At 44.0% G+C, this 20,496-nt stretch overlaps 1 protein-coding gene across 8 annotated transcripts in view; it reads right to left on the bottom strand.

Annotated features, from left to right (window-relative positions):
- SSBP2 (single stranded DNA binding protein 2) overlaps positions 1-19,052 on the bottom strand; it is a 185,094-nt gene extending 166,042 nt beyond the window's left edge. For 2 of the 8 annotated variants that reach the window (XM_062613882.1, XM_062613887.1), the window contains exon 1: positions 18,871-19,052. In XM_062613882.1, the coding sequence (XP_062469866.1) occupies positions 18,871-18,929 (59 nt within the window). In that variant the 5' untranslated portion in view covers positions 18,930-19,052. The remainder of the gene's footprint in view (positions 1-18,870) is intronic. The other 6 variants (XM_062613888.1, XM_062613885.1, XM_062613884.1 and 3 more) reach the window with 5 other exon arrangements.
- Between the last annotated feature and the right edge of the window lie 1,444 nt (positions 19,053-20,496).

Below are 20,496 nucleotides of genomic sequence, written 5' to 3'. Positions count from 1 at the left end.
TGAGTGGTTTTAAGCAGAATATCAACTACATTCATCTTTTAATACTAAGCAACACCTCTTAAAATGAAGGGGAAGACTCAGTGAGCACACAGCTACAGCAGCATTAGTCAGAGAAAGGAGCAGTGAGGCTGATCCAAATACTTCAGGACTCAAACTTCCTCCCAGTTCTGACGTGTTCAGACTCCCGGGAATAAGTGCAGGCAATGCGGCAAGCATGCTCATGAATATATTAACTGACAAGAACCATTGTGTCCCTGTCTCCCGCCACCAGTTAATATATATATATATATATATATATATAAAGGGAAAAACACGTAAAGAGGCTCAAATAGCTAAGTATCTCAGGGTAAAAATACCAAGAACTCCCTCAACTGGAAGCTGTTAGCAGAGCTCTGGTAAAAATAAGGAACCAGGACAACATAAACTCTTCCCTTCCCTGCAGAAAGTAAACTGTATTTGGGAGGAAAGTATTCAGAACATAATAAAAGGGTAACTCACCCCTACCAACATACAGCACACGCACTGGCAGTAGGGGCAGGGATGCAATCCTAACCCTGGTGAAGGCCTGGTGGGAGTAGAACAGCAATTCCTGGCTCCTCACATCATGAAACACAAAGCTCCTGCCCACCAGACATCAATCTCTGAAACGGTTACCACAACAGTTCTGTAATATATACAGTATACATGCCCTGAATGATGACCTGGGGCACTTGAAGGTCTTCAGAAAAAGGTAAATGAAATTACCAAACCGAGTGAATGATTGCTCCTGAAGCCTTCTGCAGAGGTCCTTGAAGTGGAATGGTCCTCTAGAAGGCTGCTAGCACCTATGGCAGGAACCGAAAGGCCAGAGATATTTTAAACTAGAATAACAGAACCACAGAATCGTTTTTGTTGGAAAGGACCTTAAAACTCCTTCAGTTTGAACCCCCTGCCATGGGCAGGGACACCTTCCTCTTAGCCGCCAAGATTCCCAGCCCCAAGCTGTATGTATTCCTTATTTCTTACTTATTTTTCAAACTTCAGGTGACGTAGCCAGAGGAGCGAACCCAGAACTAGACAAGCCAGCTTTGGGTTAGTTTGCAAGTAGACACATGCACATGGCTGAGTTGTTTCTTTTTGTGAGCAGGCAAGGTACTGAAGAGCAACTACAATCCACCTATACTTAAGAGCCTTCCACACTCAGAATAAAGAAGGCCAGCAGAATGGCCTTCAACTATAGAAGAACATGTCAACTATAGATGAAACAGAGCAACTATAATGTTTTAGGACAATGAAGCCAGCAAATAATCTATCACGATATCACACTGCTTCATTTTGGATAGAAAATTCTTAAAACTGTGAAGGAACTGCATCAGGAGAAATGATCTCACTGAAGCACATCACAGTCTTACCATTTTGTAATCACACACATCACACTGTGTCATACCACACTGGAGACAGTCCAAAGGGTTGGATTTCTAAAAACTTCCTTCCACCAAGCATCCAGCAAAAGGGTAAGATGCTTCTGTACACTAACCCCTCCACTGACTTGGAGAAATAGAAATTCAGAAAAGAAAGAGAATGCGAGTACAAGTGTGGTGACCGCCAGCACACAATATAGTTGAACAAAACCTAAATCAATACCCAGGAGACTGCTGAAATTTACTTTAGTTTTACAAACAGTGTGACATTAAAAAGATAAAAGGTAACTCTGCTACTAGGATATACCCATATGCCAGCCAGTTCAGGCAGTGGCATTCTTGGACTCTATAAAATAAAGAATATTAAGAGGCAGAGCATCCATGGGCGGGAAAATGACAGCTTACTGAATCTGAAACTTGAAACTGAATTTGAATGTAAATTAAAAGAAAAAAACGTGAGTACTATGTAAGGACATACCTCAGCATCTTAATGAGAGGAATGTCACAGATTAACTCATGGGCTACACCATGTCACTGAATGTTACGATATGTTCTACCAATGTTACAGAACTTATTTCTCACTTTTACATGTTGGATGAAAAAAAGAAAAGCCCACAGAGAGATGCTAGGAAGCTTATGATGCTCAACAGTGGGTTGAAGTAGCACCTATGCTCGTAAGTTTCCTATGCTCAGCAGTGGGTTGAACTGAGTGCAACGAACCACCACAGAACAGCCAGGCACATCATATATTACTGTAGAATATGGCTGTATTCCTCCTGTGACTGGACTGTCGGAATGGAAGGTTACAGGCTCTTTAGGAAAGACAGGCCTGGCAGACGGGGAGGAGTTGCTACTCATGTTAGGGATAGGCTGGAGAGTATGGAACTCTGTCTGGGGACAGGTGAGTAGTTAACAGAGTTTGTGGGTCGGGGTTAAAAGGAGAACAGCTATGGGGGACATCACTGTGAGGATCTGTTACAGACCACCTGATCAGGAGAACTCTGTGGGTGAAGCAGTCCACAGATAGATAGGAACAGCCACAAGTTCACAGGCCCTTGTCCTCATGGGGAACTTCAACCACCCTGACATCTGTTGGAGGGACAGCACAAGCAATCCAGGAGGTTCCTCGACTGTGGAAGACAACTTCTTTCTGCAAGTGACACAGGAGCCAAAAAGGAGAGGTGCCATGCTTGACCTCGTCCTCAACAACAGGGAAGGGTTCATTGGAAATGTGATGCTCCAGGGCAGCCTTGGATGCAGTCATCACGAGATGGTCGAATTCCAGATCCTCAGGACAGTGAGAAGAGCGTGCAGCAAGCTCACTGCCCTGGACTTCAAGAGAGCAGAATTTGGCCTCTTCAGGAACCTGCTTAGTAAGGTTCCATGGGATACAGCCCTAGAGGGCAGGGGGGGCCAAGACTGTTGGTTGATATTCAAGGATCACCTGCTACAAGCTCAGGAGTGTTGCATCCCAACCAGAAGGAAGTGCAGCAGGAGGGCCAGGAGACCTCCCTGGATGGGTAAGGAGCTCCTGAGGAAACTTCAGATGAAAAAAGAGGCTTATACAAGGTGGAAGCAAGGACAGGCGGCCTGGGAAGAATGCAGGGATGTTGTCCGGGAACCTAGGGACCAGGTTCAGAAAGCTAAGGCCCAGTTAGAATTAAACTTGGCTAGGAATGTGAAAGACAACAGGAAGGGATTCTATAGGTTCATTGCAAATGAAAGACAGACTAGGGACAACGTAGGCGCACTCCGGAAGCTATCAGGAGGACAGGCTACCCTGTATGCGGAGAAGGCTGAGGTTCTGAATGACTTCTTTGCCTCGGTCTTCACTGGCAAAGGCTCTGACCACACCACCCACATCTTGGAAGGCAGACGCAGGGACTGTGAGAATGGAGACCTTGGGCCCACTGTAGGATCTGGTTCGAGACCATCTTAAAAATCTGAACGTACGCAAGTCCATGGGTCCTGATGAGATCCATCCGCGGGTCCTGATGAGATCCATCCGCGGGTCCTGAAGGAGCTGGCAAATGAAGTTGCGAAGCCACTGGCCATCGTATTTGAGAAACCATGGCAGTCAGGTGAAGTTCCCAATGACTGGAAAAACGAGTGGTGTCCCTCAGGGATCGGTGTTGGGACCGGTCTTGTTTAACATCTTCCTCATTGACATGGACAGTGGGATTGAGTGCGCCCTCAGCAAGTTTGCTGATGACACCAAGCTGTGAGGTTCAGTTGATATGCTGGAGGGAAGGAATGCCATCCAGAGGGACCTTGACACGCTTGTGAGGTGGGCTGATGCCAACCTCATGAAGTTTAACCATGCCAAGTGCAAGGTCCTACACCTGGGTCGGAGCAATCCCAGGCACAGCTACAGGTTGGGCAGAGAAGAGATTCAAAGCAGCCCTGTGGAGAAGGACTTGGGGGTGTTGGTTGATGAGAAAATAAATGAACATGAGCAGGCAGTGTGTGCTCACAGCCCAGAAAGCCAACCATATCCTGGGCTGCATCAAAAGGAGCGTGACCAGCAGGTCGAAAAAGGTGATCTTGCCCCTTTACTCTGCTCCTGTGAGACCTCACTTGGAGTATTGTGTGCAGTTCTGGTGTCCTCAACATAAAAAGGACATGGAACTGTTGGAACAAGTCCAGAGGAGGGCCACAAGGATGATCAGGGCACTGGAGCACCTCCTGTATGAAGATAGGCTGAGAAAGTTTGGGCTGTTCAGCCTGGAGAAGAGAAGGCTGTGTGGAGACCTCATAGCAGCCTTCCAGTATCTGAAGTGGGTTTACAAGGATGCTCTGGATGGACTCTTCATTAAGGACTGTACTGACAGCACAATGGGTAAGGGGTTAAAACTTAAACAGGGGAAGTTTAGACTGGATATAAGGAAGAAGTTCTTTGTTGTTAAGGGTGGTGAGGCACTGGAATAGGTTGCTGAAGGAGGCTGTGAATGCTCCATCCCTGCTGGTGTTCAAGGCCAGGCTGGACAGAGCCTTGGGTGAGACGTTTTAGTGTGAGGTGCCCCTGCCCATGGAAGGGGTTTGAAATGAGATGATCTTCAGGTCCTTTCAAGCCTTAACTATTCTATGATTCTAATGTATGTATACTCCTTGCAGCCATAAGACTTTGGAGCAAAGAGTGCTCACTCACAAACTCAAATACTTAAAAGACAGTTTACCTGTTGTTTCAAAAAGTGGAACATCTGGAGCATCTGGTCTGCCCTCTTCAAATGTTTACATTTAGCTACAATATCCGCTGCTATCTTAAGAGCTCAGGTGCCACCCCTTGCACATTACCTGGTGCCCTGCATTCATTGCATTAACCTTGTCTTTCTCTACCCATCTGATTTACTCGACATCATTCTTCACAACATACATTCTTCACAAAAAAAAAAAAAAAAAAAAGCAAAACAAAAAACACCTTTGGGGCACAGAAGTTTTAGGTTGCTTTGGCTGCCAAATAGGAAGAAAAAAATCTTTTATTTTTTTTTCTATAAGCCTGTGTCATTTGCCAGGGGACTACCGAAGGAGACACACTGATAGAAGCTTTTTTGGAGGAATGAGAAGTTTGTTTTATCAGAGAAGCATTAGGGCAGTTGTAAATTCCTAGGCAGGGAAAAAATATTGCATCTATAGACAGCTTTTGCTGTTTTCAGATGCCTTCACTCACACTACTCTAAACAAACACTTTAAGAAGTTTGGTTGTTGGGTACTCCTGTCATTGTTTCCAACAAGAAGCAAATGACAGATGGCTGAATATAAAGTCAGCCTTGGTCAGGTAATTGCAGTTATTACACAACAGACCATAGGCAGGCCATAGGTAGGACACAGTAAATGTCAGGGTTCCATACCAAGAGACACGACAAGAGTGTAATGGTGACACTGAATAAGCTTGGAAGTGAATCAAGAGTGAAGTTATTCTATTAGTAACTTCATTAGTAACTTCATTACTCTATTAGTAACTTATTAGTAACTGAAAGTGCCTCCTCTAATTTGAGTCTGTAATTGAATCAAAATGGTTTGTTCTTTGGTTTTTCATTTGCTTGGGTTTTTTTAAATCAACCTACTTTCATGATTCAATACACGCAAGTATTGCCCAGTTGCCTGTTCTAAGGGCAAAGATAATAACCCTGCCATCGAAGCTTAAATATGTACATAGACTTATGCATACATACAGACACAAACCACATGCAAAGCAATACAGAAAATTCGTAATTTGGAAGAATGCAGTGGTCACCTTTCTTGAGTTACATTAATTCTTTAAATATGCTATTGAACTGGAAAAGCAGAAATTCAAAGGAAGTTGTAGGCATGCTAAAAAGTAACTGTCAGAAAACTGGCTTTAAGGTCAGCTGAAACTGTAACTGAATGACAAAAGGTGAAAAGAACAAAAAAAAACATTTCCACTTTGATGCTGTAGAGTACACAACAACTACTTTACTCAATTGCACCACTGGTCTCTTTAATCTAGTTTCTTGTTTCCCCTTACAGCCCCACTGGAGTGCTTCAAAACAAGCTGTTAGAAAGCCTGAGGCATATACGACACCAGCAACTTTACTCTTTTAGTTTTCCACTTGTATCCAGAATTAGTGGGAATTTGCAGTGTTTGTGCTGAACTTAAGTGCACAACTCTTTATGGAGGCAAATCTCTTCCCTCTATAATACACTTTTCCAGGGAGCCCCTCTAATTATGTTTTAACCATTGAATGTATACACTGCAAAGTTAAACAGAAAATAACACCAAAACACTTTCATAAGTTTTACTTGTGAAAAGTTTTCCTTCCGGCTGCACTTCTATCACCCATAGTCTTGCTTTAGCAGGAAGCCCCTTTTCACTACCTTCTCTTTGGCTTAATCCAGTTGCATTGTTCTACAGGAAAAATAGTTACGGTTTTATGACAAGAAAACCTTTTACTGTCTATTACGCTTTTCTTTCCTTCAGATGTATAAACCTACATGGAATTGTAGACTGACACCAGGCAAATACCAAATTTTTTTCTCCAATTGTGAATAATTAATTACAGTCTTAAAGGGCTATTTTGGGAATATTGGGAAAGAGTTCTAAGGAACTTCTTCAATTACTAGAATTAATACAAATACACCTGCATAAAGTATTCCAGACTGATTCTGGTTTTAATCATACATGTAATATGTTCTGCAAAATCATTCAAAATAATTTATAGGCCCCCCAACTACAGCTAGACAAGTTAGTTAAGTCTTCCATCTTCAAAGTATAAGATACACCTCTTTGTGTTTTGTTGTATTACAGTCTCTCATTTTATTTCTAAAAGATTTTAAAATATGTATAACAAGGTTTGCAGTTACACATGTCTACAGATACTGGTCTCATAAGAGTAAACATTTGTCTTTTATAAAGAATTAGATGTACAGATAGTAAAATTAGAAGTAGCACTGGATTTGATAAACTGCAGAAGTCAGAAACACCAATGCGTTGTAACTTTTTGCTTCTCAAGCATATTCGTGTTAATAGAGGCATATTTATGTATTTCTCACACTGGTCTTCATCTTCTGATGAGAAGCTCTCCTTTTTTATAGCTTTATATTTTTTTCAATGTACTGTCCTTTGTGTAAGGTCTAGGTGTCTATGTGTTGATCATGTACTTTTCTTGTTCCAATGTAGAATAATCAACTTCCATTTATACTGCTTTATAACATGCATGTAAATACAAAGGAAAACCAAACTTATTTCCTCAGGCCAGGATACATGTCTTTAAGTTTTTAAAACATCCTCTCCATGTGTAATACTCTATAAATATTTTATTAATGCTGGCATCATCACAGAAGTCTTTTTGACTCAATTCAAAGGCTGACCTCAAGGAGTAACCAGAACCCTAAGACTGGTCCCCATTCTTTGAGGGTTAGCTGGATAGGGAAGAAAGTAAATAAAACATTTAGCATGGAGAAAGCAAAGGGGATTTGGTTTATCAAATCTTCCTGTTGCAATTACAAGTATTTGATAAAGCAGCACTTCCACAGTAGGAGCATCAGGTGGAATCCTTACTTCCATCCTCATAAATCATGGAATATTTATAACACACAAATACAGCCTGTCAGCCACATGATCCATTTTGTCCTGAGACTGTCAAGAACTACACATTTATTAAGGACTTGTACTTCCATTTCCATTAATTATTTTCTTCAGAAGGCACAGCCCTTCCCAGGGAAAGGCCAACATGGTAACACAGGCAACCTCAGGTTGCCACTGATGTTGCTGTCACATTTTTTTTTAGTTATAAAAGTTTCCAAAACTAACACCGCCACTATTCTATAAGCATTAAGTTTATTATCACTGGAATCTACATATACTGATAAATTATTACTGCTGACAATTTATTGCTTCTGTGTTTTCAAAATACTGGCTGGTTTCTAGGAAAATTACAGGAGTTTGGTTTTAAGGTGAAATCTCCCCCAAAAGCCAGAGCCATTACAAACAAAATGGAAGTTAATATAAAACACAGGACACTGTTTAATCAGTACCTTTGTACATTAATTTCTTCTTCATGACTGAGTCTTTTATTTAGGGATTGGAGATAGGAAACAAACAAAACAGACAAGCCTAAGTAGCAAACCAGCACTTTCACAGGCAATTTAGGCGTGATCAATCCCCATCACAAGTTGGGGGTAAATTCAAGGGGTTTACTTCAACTTTACCCACACACACTTAGCAAAAACTATTGGTTAGATCACATTCAGCTCCTAGTTAAACACTTCTACATTGACAACTGACCTTCATACTGAAACACAAGCCCAAAGGCAGCCTGTAAAGCCTAATAAGGATGGGATCAATCAGGCTATGAATTCAATGCCAAGAGCCACTGAGGACCTTGACAACCCACACCACCCACAAACACAGCTGACAAACTGTACCCAACATGAGAAGTATTATTTCTTTCATTCTAGATTTTTACAAAATCCGTAATTTCCCAATTGATACTTGCACAGGAAACAAGGTGGGGAAAAAGCCTGCTCCCAATACACTTAGAAGAAGGAAATCCAGCCAGTCACTCTTCTTTCATGGTTGGGTCTGGCTTAAAACTAAAACTTTAAGACTCCCATAAACTTGCCCAAAGAAGGACTGCAACCATTTTGAAAGCCTAGAGAAAAAAAAATGGTTAACATAAATTACATTAATTTACATTTTGGCTCTTTTATGACAAATCACCCTCGTTAAAAAAATAAATAAATAAAAAACCAAAACCCAAACAAGATGTAGATGTCAAAACTGCATTGAAGCTGGGTTCTAGAGGAGCTAAAAAGGTTTGTACACAAGAGGTTCCAGTCACTCCGGGCACAGGGAATGAAGGTGCAGAGGGAAAAGGAAGAGCAAGGCCTTGAGGTAGCCCAACCTAAGGAGGCACTTCAGAGACTACGCAGTGAAAAGTCTGTCAAGTTGGCATACTGGATGTTCGACTACTTTCTGAGGAAAGTAAAAAGAAGGAGCTGAACTTACTTCAGGTAAAACCCTCATTCACACCACACTGTAAGGTGAAGCTCTCCTGCTGCACAGAAAAGCAAACAGGATACAGACAAGCAGAAATGAGCTGTCCAACTTCTCTGTCTGACTCCTCAAGCACTCACATGATAAGCAGGAGTCAACAGTTTGTCCTGGGTTCAGCTGTAGCACTTATTTTGCTCTTTGTTAGTAGCTGGTGCACTGCTTTCAACTTTAATCTGAGAACAATGATGACAACACACCAATGTTTCAGTTGTTGCTAAGTAATGCCTACCCCGATGATCAAGGAGCTTTTCGGTCTCATGCTCTGCCAGTGAGGAGGGGCACGGGAAGCTGGGAGGAAGCAGAGAGGACACCTGACCCATACTAACCAAAGAGGTATTCCATACCACAGCACATCATGCCCAGTATATAAATGGGGAGGAGTTGCCCGTAAGGCCCAGGTTTCAGTTTTATATATTCTCTTCCCTTGTTATTTCCCTTATCATTATTATTATCGGTGGTAGCAGCAGTGCTTTGTGTTATACCTTAGTTACTGGACTGTTCGTATCTCAACCTGTGGGAGCTACATTCTTTCCATTCTCCTCCCCATCCCTACCAGAGCCGGGCAAGAAAGAATGGGTGGGAGAGAGCAAGCAGTTGCATGGGCTGGGCTTAAACCACAACACCTGCTTACACAGATTACATTAGTCTGGTATTGGAGCAAACCAAAACAAAACTAGAAGAAACAAAACAAAAAGAAACCCAAAAATCTTAGCATGCCATAATAAATACACACTAGAAAATAAAAATAAAAAGGGGATTTAATCCAGACATCAGCTTGACTATCACAAAATACACAGAAAACGATTCAAAAACCAATTATAAACACCTCCATAATACAAAGAGAAAAAAGAGCCAACATTACCTGTCAAGAAAAAGAATGTTTCAGCTCAGTTTGGTTTACCTGAAAGGGAGACTGCACAGTGGGTAAGGAAGAACTTACTCCTTAACCACTTACTAAATTTAAGATGTAAGAGTTTTTATTCCTAGCCTATTACCTGACACCTATGTATGCAAACAGTCTTCATGAAATGAAAAAATGGTGTTATCACAAGAAAAAAAATAATGGAAGTGTCTTGATCAGTATGTTTCTACAAGTGACAGAATGTTTCAAGAAAACTCTTGCTATCCTAAGCCAATTCCATTAAAGACCTGCATTAATAAGTTGTATGTAGAAACACAAAAGTGTACAAAGTAAGTTGGGAAAGATTACACGCCCTTTTGGGGACATGAACAGAATAAAGTAAGTTAATAAGAGAAAATTAAATACAGACAAATGTAGAGTACTACGCTCAGGAGTAAGAAATCAAATACACAAATACGAAATGGGGAATAATTGGCTAGGCAGAAGTATTGTAAAGAGAACCTGGAGGGCATGTGCACTGCAAAATGGATTATTTAAAAAACATTTAAAAGGAAAAAAAAAAAGGAGAAAACCAAACACCAACAGCAACAAAAAACAGGCAAGTGTTCCAGGGTGCATCAGCAGCAATGTTTCATTTAAAAATCCCAAGTAGGATACCTTATCTCAAAACAGGTAATTATTTTGCTTCTCCATGTTGAACAAGCCCAACTCTCTCAGCCTGTTTCTGTAAAAGCAAATAGCTGAAGCAACCTTTAGAAATATAGCTTTTTTGAGACTGCTGTCTCTTTTTTTTTCCCCCATACACTTGACACTGGAAAACGAGCTCAAAAGCTATCCAGGGTAGTTGGCTGCATACTTACACACAGCACAACCTTGAAAGCCTGCTTCCCTTAAGGAAAGAGACTACAAATACACAATTGTATGATTCAGGGTGGTGTAACTGGGTAGAGCCACTTCATGATGACCTCTCCATGAACCCTCAGCGCAGAAGATGGCACAGCCCACTGTGGTACTCTGCCAGCACAACTGCTCAAACAGTTGCTTTTCAGACTTTTCTGCAAAAGCTTCTTTGGACACCAGCAAGAACACCAGTTAGATGATGGGTTTTCTCCATGAATATGCAGAAGCCACGCCCCAAGGCTTCCCAGCCATGTTGGCTGGAATTGGGGCCACATTTGGTTTCTGTGTTGCTAAACAGGACACAGAGGAGTGCTGATCCAGGTTGAATCAAAGCTTAAGTTTCTTTTCTGGTGTCTGCTCAACTGAGTCACAGACCCCACAGTCCACATGGTTTAGGTAGCTGTCAAGTAACACACAGCTGTTGTATCATCTACTAATAGAACATATCACTCAGATAGGAAAAGGGTTGATCTTGTAACAGCCTTTCAGTACCTCAAGAGGGCTGACAGGAAAGCTGGAGATGGGCTTTGGACAAGGGCCTGTAAGGACAGGACAAGGGGAATGGCTTTAACCTGACAGAGTGGAGATTGAGATGAGATCTTAGGCAGAAGTTCTTCCCTGTGAGGGTAGTGAGGCCCTGGCACAGGTTGCCCAGAAAAGCTGTGGCTGCCCCATCCCAGGCAGTGCTCAAGGCCAGGTTGGACAGGGCTTGGAGCAACCTGGTCTAGTGGAAGGTGTCCGTGGCCATGGCAGGGGGTGGAACAGGGGGTAGATGGGCTTTACATTCCCTTCTAACCCAAACCAGTCTGTGATTCTATGAAACACCAAAACATGACCTCAAGAAGACAGATGTCACAGACTCTATGCAGGGGATGAATCATTTTCCGCTCCTCGTTTTCCAGATGCCTGATGTGATAAAATGGCATCTCAGCCTTAGAATCAGTGGCAAAAGAGAGAGTGGAAGTTGTATGGACACACCAGTGGTTTATGCAGGGCTAAAAAAAAAAAAAAAAAAAAAATCAGGGCTACAAACCTCAAATTGGGCACTCAACAATCAGCAAATATTTTTGCCTTTCACCTCTCTGGCACCTTACTGCCATTTCCAGAACTGGCAGGCAGGCAGGAGTGGCTGATACATATTTTTAAAGGTTTGTGAAACCAAACAACATGTTCTTCCTCCAGGAACAGCTGTATTATGAAACAGAGAGTCAGCCATGAGGCACATACCACATGACAGCAAAATAGTGAATTATCAAATAGCTGCTCATTGTGAAAACAATGCTCTATTCTCCACAATTAAAAAAAACCAAGTTTTTCCAGAGGGAAATAAATAAATAAATCAGTGAACACGCAGTGAATGAGGACAAAGTAAGAACGACACTTAGTATACATCCACATTTTCCAAGAGCACATTATTGAGAATTCAAGAACAGCACCCAGACACTGCACTCAGACACACACCAACACACAATTCCAAATGCTTTTGAATGGCAAATCCTACCCTTCCCTCCCAAAGCTCTGACATCTGAGTTACAGTTTTTAGGACTACCATATACCTCTCTGCCATTTCAGCCAAGTCAGCATTTCATATGTGTTTGTAGGCTTTCTCTTGAAGATAGATATTTTGCCTCTTGGTCTCACAGGGACTTACTGGCACCCAAGGAACGGTCATCTTCTAGTACCTGGAGGGACAGTATGTTCCTCATAAAAAAAAACCCTCCCACTTACTGACCTGTTCCCTTGAAGACGTCTCTGTCTTGGCTCTGCTCTCTGCTTTGCACCAGGTCTGTTTTCCTTGTCAAGATGCACCAGCTCCCACCCAGACCTCTGATCACAATGCCAACTGCCTTAGGGTGTGATTCTTTGTCTCCTCTCACCAGACCAGTCACTTCAACCTTTCTTCCCCAGTCCTACTTCAAGAGCCAACTCCAGTTATCTCTAACCCTGGCATCTCAAGGCTGCAGGCTCCAACTCCTCAAATTCACACATTCCTTCCCATCACCGCCCAGTCCCACTTTCCTTCCCCAAGCCACCCTCTGACCCTGATGTCTGGTGAGTTCCCAGCGTAGGTGAAATATTTAACGATTACAGTTAGTTAGCCGTAAGCATCTGCAAACTGATCTTTCTGAAAAGGCTTATATCCTGGCTAAATTCAGATGCTTTGTCATGTAAATGAAAAAAGACACATCCCTGGAATAAAATCCCTCATCCTTTTCAACCAGATTCCAAGTGGTTTAAAAGGGAAGGGCACTACTGGTCTTCCACAGTAGAAGTTGTGAGAACTTTTAAAACACTGGAAAACACACTTTTTTCTTTGCCCAATTCGCAAGTTGATTCAAAACATTTCAAATGAAATTTTACACACAAAGAAATTAAATAAACCATCATAAGGCTTACATATGCCATTATAAATTTTCCACTTAAGTTTGGCAAAGTTATGAAAATCTTGTTTGGCTACTTTACACTTGTGACATTATCATATGCCTATAATTTAAGCAAAATGAATTATTAATGTATACTGGTTTCTATCAACTATTCTCTCCTCCAGCAAGATTTAATTATCTCTTGGCCAAGCCTGAATCATGCTCACTGTAGTCAAGAGTGCATCTTCTGTACCCACTGGGCCTGAGCAGGCTCTAGGAGTTCTTACTCTTTAGCACCAGAAATGTGCTCGGCACTACAGAGCCAACAAAGGCTGGAATCTGACATTTTGCAATGTTCATCATTAAGAAAAAGCGGGGGGGGCAAAATAAAATAATCAAACCTTTTGTGAGCAGATAAAACTGCATAGAGGTAACAATGCAGAAACTGATCATCTTTTTTTTTCCCTAGGTTCTGTCAGTTCAATGAATTACCTGGATGTGCTTAACTGTATGGAAACACCAGTTCTGTATGATGGCACCCTCAGCAAGCTTGCTGACAAGACCACGCTGTGTGGTGCGGTCGACACACTGTAGGGAAGGGCTGGGATCCAGGGGGACCTGGACAGGCTGGGAGACACTGGGACCATGTGAACTTCAAGGAGTTTAACAAGGCCAAGTGCAAAGTCCTGCCCCGGGTCAGTGCAATCACCAGCACAAAGACAGGCTGGGGCAGACTGGATGCAGCAGCCCTGAGGAGAAGGACTTGGGGGTGTTTGTTGACAAGAAGCTCCCCATGACCCGGCTTCAGAGTGTGCTTGAGCCCAGAACCACCCCTTGTGTGCTGGGCTGCATCCCCAGAGCATGAGGGGATTCTCCCCCTCTGCTGCACTCTGGGGAAACCCCCCCCTGCAGTCCTGATCTATCTCTGGGGCAACAACACAAGAGGGACCTGGAGCTGTTGGAGCAAGTCCAGAGGAGGCCATGGAGATGCTGTGAGGGCTGGAGCAGCTCTGCTCTGGAGACAGGCTGAGAGCTGGGCTTTATATTCTTTATATTTTTCTAAAACGAAAAAGGTGTCATGTTCACACTCACAGAGCAGTTCACCCGCAACTTTTATACGTTTCACCTGATGGGTGAAATCCATGGACAAACGTCACACCTAAATTTTCTAAAACAAGCCAGATTAAGCCCCCAGTTTTGTTTTCAAAGGGGAGAGGGGGAGAGAGATCAATATATCCTTCACTACGTGAAATTTGAAAAACCAGCCCACCATTTCCCAGGGACGAGGAGTGAATTTATCATTGAAAGCAACTAATTCTAATCTGTGTCTTATTTTTATGAAGCTTAGAAGCACTACAGCAGAAATAGGTAGCCTAATTCATATGATGCCATCTTTCCAAATCTGAAGGGAAAAAAAACCCCAAGCAACTGAAAAAAAACCGTTATCACATACAAAACCACAAAAAAAAAAAAGGAAGAAAAAAAGGAAAAAAATACTATCTCTAGAAATCCACAAATCCTCAAAAGCCCTCGGAAATCTCAGTTTTCCTATACAGCAGTAGAATCAAATGAGGAAAGCATTAGTGGTTCTTTCTATTTACAGAGAAGCATACTGGCATCAACAAGAAAATGGCAAAAGTTTTGTCAATTAACTTTGTTTTCCTGCTTGGGAAGAGTAGTTGATGAAGGCAGGTACTCAGGGCACTTGTATAAAGGAGCCCTGCATCTGAACAGCCAATCACCTAAACCAGACTTTAGAAGAAACAACAAAGGAGACATCTTTCTTCTTCAAAGCAGCAGCAAAGTGCAGAAGAAAAATGCCCAACCAACTGGCAAACATCAAACTTCAGGAGACATTTACAACCACAGCCACGCAAAAAAATGGAGCAAGAATAACACAACAGCAGCTACCAAGTGTTACTTTCTCCACATTCTCTCCCACACTGACCTGAAAACCAATCAATAACCAACTCTAATTCTTGCTTTTACATTGTTTTGCATCCTGTTATACCAAAGTAAAAATGCAGATTCTAGTCACTCAGTTTTTGACCAAAACCCACATGGCTGGGTCTGAGCCCCAACAAGGTAAGTGCATCTTGGAAAAAAGACTACTTTAGAAGAGTACTGAAAAATCAAGACAACTGAACACAAAACATATCATCCCTTCAGTATTTAGTTTACCTTATGTTCTTTTTAACTGTTTTTATACACATCCTTTCTAACCTAAAACATTATTTATATTTCTAGATAGAGTTCTGTTTGCAAATAGAATCAGAACTGTTCAGGTTGGAAAAGACTATTTAAGATCAAGTCCAACCATTAACCTACCCTGACGCCTATGGAAATCCTCTTTGAAAAACTACATAAAATTTGTACAGTGTGACTTCACTTCTCCCAGATTAAAAGTTTAGTTTCACCATTCAATGAAATGTCAAAAGGCCTGAACTCCTAGTCTGACTTAATCCAATTTTAAGGAGTAAGGAAAAAATAAAAACACACACACACATATCTGCTGTGAAGAGATTAAAAAGAGGATGCTTAGAAAAATTTTAGTCTTTTTCCTTCTACAATGTAGATGAGCCTTATTTGAACCTGGCACAGCACAAGCTGCTGCTTAATACAACTTTCCTTTCCCTATCCTTTATGCGACAGGGATAGCATGAACCCAAAATTAAGCCTCCAGAACAGGAGGAAGGGGCACAACGACACGAGAGGTTTTTCTCTCTTAATCTTCTTCAGAGCTCACAGGTACTGTGTGCCTTCATTTTTAGCATTTTACTTACCTGTGCTGTACTGTACTTCTCTGGCATAAAATTAGGTATTGTTTTTTTTCCCTGAATTCATCTATCTACACTTCACATGAGTTGTTAAGCTACATAATACAGATAATTTACCCCAAAGGTCAGGCAGGCAGGACAAAGACCATAAAATGAATGCCATCCTTGGAACTGAAAATTCGCCAAGGGATACTGTAAATGACTGGCAAAACTTTTTAATTTTAATAGAAATTACATCACCTCAAAGGACATACATATTAAAGGCAGCATACAGCAAGATACCACACTGCAAACGTATCTGGCACAGGATCAGTCTGTAAAATATATCACATCCTTGATTACAAACAACATCTGAACAACACACATCTTTTCCACACTTGATAAACACCCTTTTCACACCCTAGTCTTGTCACTGGCACACATCCCCATGGGAAAGAAAAATGTTCCATGTAATCAGGCTGTCCAAACCCGCAGCAGTCGATTTTTATTTTATTTCATTAATTATTAGGTAGGGGGGTGTTATTTTATTTCCTTAATTATTACAAATGTATCTCAGATATCAGTTGCTGGTGACAGATTTTAGATATTTAAAACCATGAGTCATGATGGAGTTAAGTTACATCTTCTGCTTTAAAATTTCCAAATTAAGTATAATTATAACTCCACTCTCCTTCATTAAGTACTTAAAGTATCAATCAAACATATATATTTTCCCCCCAGTTTTCAATTTAATACCACCTCACGCAGAAGTTAGAGCTGTGTTTCTCTGAACATATTTAATTCAATGTCAACTTTTCTCAGCAGAACAAGAACTTGTGCATCACCTTGGGAGAAGCATTGCACAGTTGTAAAACAATGTCATAGGAAAGAGAAAGGAAAATGTAATCACAGCTTTTTGGATGTCAGAAGGAAAGCGTAGGAAAATGGCAATGATGTGATCCCATTTACAACGAAACTTTAAAAGATGGAATAAAAAAAAAGAATCTGGAATGTAGTTTATAATGGCATTTCACAACATAAACCAAGTCTTTAGGCTTTTCTATTTTTCATTAAGGGAAAGGACGGCTGGGGAGGGGGGAGATGAGAGAGGAAGAGGGTGTTTCTAAATTCCTGGTTATGTTTATCCATCAGTAGATGCTACAAGATGTGCCAAGTCCGTGATTTAAGAACAAACTAGTGTTTTGCATAGAATAACCTATACTCGAGGAATTCACATTTCCAGCTGTTAGTTGCAAGGAGTGGGAGACAATGTGTATTTAAATCGAACAGCACCATCTAGCTGGCCCCCGTAACTTTAATCAGGAGGGCAGCTGCTGCTTGGCAGTAGGTCAGTTTGGCAGGCTTGCCCTGAAAATCATTAAGTATTTTCATTCCACATGAAGTACGACGTGCCTTATGGCACCAAGGACCCAAAAGAAAAACCAGCTACAACGAAGTAAGACTAAAGCCAGTTTAAAGTTTCAGCTCTAGGACCACGGCACAGTGTGTGTGGCCCGCGCTGGGAAGTTTCTGCCAAGCAAAATCAAAATAACGTGGTCTTCACCTGATCCAACACATAGCAGCCTTATGGATTCCTTTCATCTAGTCCCACAGTGCGATCCCATTCTGCCCTTCAGGATCTTATCAAGTGTACTGAAAAACACATGCAACTATGCAGCAAATATGCAGCACAAGAAAATGGCTTCAATCCGTAATTTCGCCAAACAAGATAAACAACGCTCCCACTAGCCACTTCAGCAATGATTTCTAGAATTATTCGCCCACGGGGAGTAATAAGTGCCACTAGTTGATTACGTTTCAGTGCCCAAGTTGTGTCTCCCACTCCACCCTAGCCATTAACACTGCATGTCGGCACTGCCTGATTTCCTCCACCTTTCCGTGGCAAAGTTAGGCGTGGAATTCCCTAACGTAACATCACTTTAAAATCTCCTCCAGCATTCCCCTCTCCTGTAGCAACAGAGATGCCTAGCCTGCTCCTGTTCCAGGAAGCATGCATGCCAGTCTCTAGAATTAAGAAGTGTCTAAAATACTGCAGAGGAAAATAAATAAATAAATAAATAAATTAATTAATTAATATATAAATAGGACAGAAAAAAGGAAAAACAAACAAACAAAACCTTCTCTTCTAGGTGAAGGTTCAAGACAAACTGCCGATGGGGGAACTCCTCCGGAGCACAGCGCCCGGAGGTTACAGCCGCTCCGGAGCGATGCGGTGTGCGCCCCGGCAAGCGCATGTGGCCGGCGCCCTCCAGCTCCGGACCCTCCGCAGCCTCACTCCGACCTTCCCTCGGCTGAACCCCGCTCGGTACACGTCCTCCCCTCCTCCCCGGCTGCAGCAACGCCGAGAAGCCGCCGCTACAGCACAACTTGACGAGACCTCCGTCCGCTCCTAAAAAACTCGCTTTCCTGCCCAATTATTTCACGCCCCCCTCACACGCAGGGCACCCCCGGCACCCCGTGGGGCAGCTCCCACGGAGGAGAAATCCGACGGAGCCCTCGCGCTACTCGCACGGGGGATTTTACCCACCGAGAATGCATTACAACATTAAATAAAATAATAAAGTACTTTCGCGGCTGCTTCGGTATCAGCCGGGGTCAGGAGGGGTGGAGAGGGCTGTGAGTGTAGCCCCGCCGCCCACCGGCACTTCAAAACCCGACCCCAGCACCACACCGGGGGATGCCCAGCACCTTTGTTCGGCGGGGCGGGCGCCGGAGCGCGGCGTGTCCCCGTGTCTGTGTGTGCCCCGCTGCTGCCGTGCCCCCGCAGAACAATGCGCCGCGGGGCTGCGCGGAAAAGTTGCGGGGCGGCGGAGTTGGTAAGCTGCGGAACGACATCCCCGTCCCTCACCACTCCCCGTACCCCCGTCCCCGGCTCTTTGTCACATACGTTGCGCCGGGGAGGGGACCGTGCGGAGCAGGGACACACGGGGACCAGCGGCGGAAGGACGGGGGGGGGGGGGGGGGGGGAGGGGGTCCGTCCGCTGCGTCCTCCCGCTCCGCACGGACCGGCGGCGGGAAAGTTATTCGCTGCGTCCCTTGGGGCGGTACTCACTTCTCCCGGGCCTGGCTGTCGGACGGGACGCTGCTGTTGCTCTTGCCTTTGCCGTACATGCCTGCGGAGAGCTCCGACTGTCACGCACCTGTCAACCCATCACAGCCTCCCGGGACCAGCCCCGTCACTATGGAGACGCCGCCACACACACACCCCATTGGCCAGCCGGTCGGCCGGGCACGCCCCCCTCGCGGTGATTGACAGCCGGGACCCGGACGGGCGGCTCGCTCCTTACCACCCCCACCCCCCCCCACACTCGGCTCCTCCTCTCCCCCCCCCAAGCGCTCTCCCTTCCCCGCGCAAGGGGGAATTAGAAACGGTTCTAGAAGGGTTTTAAACAACCGGCTGTTCCCGGCAAGCGGCACTCCGCCCGCCGCCGCTGCCGGCTGAGGGAGAGCGCGTCGGCGAGCGCGAAACTGCGGACCGGATTCCAGCGGCACCCGCGGCCCGCTCTCACCTTCTCGCAGCGCGCGCAACGCCAGCCCCACAGCCCCCTCAGCGCCAGTAACTCCCCCGCTCCTGCGGACCCCTCCTCAGCTGCTGGCGCCCGTCGGCCGCTCAGCGGGGACCCGGCGTCCCCCTTTCCCTCAGAGCCTGGGATCAAGCCCTTCCCGGTGGGGCAGGGGAAGGCCAGGGCCGGTAGAGCTCCCCCCGGGGCCAGAGGGCTGCTCCCCGCCAGAACGTGTGCCACAGGCGGGCTGAGCCTAGGCCTCCTGTGGCCTGCGGCCCTGAGAGGCTGGGGGAAACGTTTCCTCAGCCGAAACTGCGGGTTTTAGACACGGTTAAACGACAAAAGAATTTCTCTAAAGAAAATTCAAGGAAATGCTTTAATTTTTATTATTATTGTTGTTTTAAGGGTACATTGCGAATAATCCTGTGTTCCACAGGGATGATGGGAAGAGAGCAGCACAGGGACCATGCATAGCCATCGTTTTTATTAGAGTTGCCTTGTCCCTGCGTTTGACTTCCCGAAGTATGATCCCAAATTCTGCAGATGTTGATACCTGCCTCTCTTTACAAACCCATGACTTAATCTTGTAAACCTACTCACGTGTGTAACCCGAGGGCGCTTTGAGTGTTTAATGGCAAGATCTCTGAGCACTTCTTTAGGTCAAGCCAGGTTGTAAATACACCCCATCTCCCCACTGTGCTGCCAGGAAAAGGTCACGCACAATTCTAAGGAGGGGAGCTGTACAATGCATAGACCACCAGCATCTGTTTATCATTGTTGGAGCTGCAGGGGCGGGGGGGGAACCCATATATTCTCTGGATTTTGAGCTGCTAGAGTGAAGGGAATGGTTGGTGAGGTGGAATTGTTGTGGGAGGATTTAAAGGGTATTAAATGAGCAACTGGGACAAATTAGGGATGGAGCAGCAGAGACAACAGGAAGGAGTGAGCAGCTGAAGGGTCTGAGGTGCTTGTAGCTGGTTCGGGATGTGTGCAGAAGTAAACCACATGAAAGCATATCACAACAAAAGCCATTTTGTGCCAAAGTTGGTTGTTTGTCCTAGGCTTTTGCCCCACTGTATTTTTATTGTTGTATTAACAGGTGAGTGGGAGAGCATGGTTGGAGTGGTCTGCCTTTCTAGTCACCCCGTGGTGGCCGAGGCTCCTGCTTCCAGGCT

Source organism: Pezoporus occidentalis, unplaced genomic scaffold (genome assembly GCF_034315485.1).
Source record: "Pezoporus occidentalis ecotype Australia unplaced genomic scaffold, CSIRO_AGI_Poc_V1 ctg170, whole genome shotgun sequence".
Classification (NCBI taxonomy): domain Eukaryota; kingdom Metazoa; phylum Chordata; class Aves; order Psittaciformes; family Psittacidae; genus Pezoporus; species Pezoporus occidentalis.
Note: the sequence above shows the minus strand (reverse complement) of the source record. Positions and strands in the feature narration are given on the sequence as shown.